Source organism: Rhinolophus sinicus, chromosome 14, assembly GCF_057876585.1.
Source record: "Rhinolophus sinicus isolate RSI-liver-muscle chromosome 14, RSI-T2T, whole genome shotgun sequence".
Taxonomy (NCBI): domain Eukaryota; kingdom Metazoa; phylum Chordata; class Mammalia; order Chiroptera; family Rhinolophidae; genus Rhinolophus; species Rhinolophus sinicus.
In genome coordinates this window covers 176,863,788-176,865,453 of record NC_142514.1, presented here as the reverse complement: position 1 = coordinate 176,865,453, position 1,666 = coordinate 176,863,788, and the positions used below count along the sequence as shown (strand labels likewise).

Below are 1,666 nucleotides of genomic sequence, written 5' to 3'. Positions count from 1 at the left end.
GTCAAAGTTATCTCAGTCTCTGTTGTAGGAGTGGATCTCAGTGCAGGGCTGTAATCAGTGTCCTGAAGGTTAGGCAGATTTATGAGGTATGCCTATAGCCTTGAGAAAACAGAGCCGTTAAAGCCAGTAGTTTTGCAAATTAGCGAGGTTTGCATTCAGCCTTGGGAAAACAGGGTCATTAAAGCCAGTAGGAGGGGAAGGAAGCAAAAGCAAAGAAAAAAACGTTTTAAAAGTTCTAAGCTAAATTACATTGCTAAATTGAACTAAACTAGAGTGTTAAAACTTGACACTCTCCCTCCTTGACACCAGGGAGATAGAAGTGGTATGTTTTATCCACAAGTAGAGGAAAACTTAATCTGGTAAACCATTTCTATGTTTTGATGCAATAATTGGACTGACAGAATATTAAACAAAGACCCACCTTTGCAACTGAATATTCAGATATTAAGTGGGGATTTTGCACCGATTAGTTAAAGTTCTTCTCAGAGCATCTTTTACCTCTTTGTTCCTTAGGCTGTAAATCAATGGATTCAGCATAGGGATCACCAGGGTGTAAAACACAGAGGCCATTTTATCAATAGCAAAAGTATGGCTGGATTTGGGTTGCAGGTAAATAAACAATAATGTCCCATAAAACACTACCACCACTGTCAGATGGGAGCTGCAGGTGGAGAAAGCTTTGTACCTCCCTTCCGTTGAGTTCATTCTGAGAATGGCCACAAAAATCAATATGTAGGATACAAGAACAATCAAGAGGGAAGAGAGTAAATTACAGCCTGAAAAGATCAAAATGATCAATTCTAGTTCGTGTGTGTCAGAACAGAGCATGGATATCAAAGGGAGGCAGTCACAGTAAAAATAACTGATGATGTTAGAGCCACAGAAGGTCAGCTTAAATAACTTAATTGTGAGAAATAATGACACAAATGTGCTGTAGAGATAGGGAGTAAGTATCAGCACCCAGCACACTTTCTCTGCCATGATGACCACATAGAGCAGTGGTTTGCAGATGGCTACGTAACGATCATAGGCCATCGCTGATAGAATAAACAGTTCCGTGATGATGAAAATCTCAAACAATGCTAGCTGGGTGGCACACCAATTGTAGGAAATTGTATTTTTGTGCACTACAAAGCTGACCATCATTTTTGGGCCAATGACAGTGGAGTAACCAAGATCAGAAATCGACAAATGTCTGAGGAAAAAGTACATGGGAGTATGTAGCTTGGAGTCCAAATGGGTCAAAATAACCATGCCCAGATTGCCCATCACTGTGACCAAGTATATGACCAGGAAGATTCCAAAGAGAGGTGCCTGCAGCCCAGGGTTGTCAGTGATTCCCATGAGAATAAATTCAGTCACCTTGGTCACTGCAGTATGATTGTGTTTCTCCATATAGTTCTTCGTAACCTGTATAAGGTATAAAATCAATGCTTACTAGATTTGAGATGTTATCTTCTAAAATAATTTAATGCATGATGTATGAGATGTTTTCTTCATGTCAAATTATAAATAGAGACTCCTCTTTCCATCAGGCCAAAACCATATATTTTAGTGTAAATACCTGACAACTAGCTTATTTGATTATAATGTAAGTTTCTGACATTAAGCTTTTGATTGCCGAGACATCTATTTCAATGACATCCATGTGGAATAAATGTATTGC

The 1,666-nt window shown here is 39.0% G+C and overlaps 1 protein-coding gene across 1 annotated transcript; it reads right to left on the bottom strand.

The window, feature by feature from the left end:
• Positions 1–444: 444 nt before the first annotated feature.
• On the bottom strand, positions 445–1,395 carry LOC141572462 (olfactory receptor 8K1). The gene has a single exon (XM_074337160.2). It carries the CDS (start codon positions 1,393–1,395, stop codon positions 445–447), a length of 951 nt encoding a protein of 316 aa, XP_074193261.1.
• Positions 1,396–1,666: the final 271 nt, after the last annotated feature.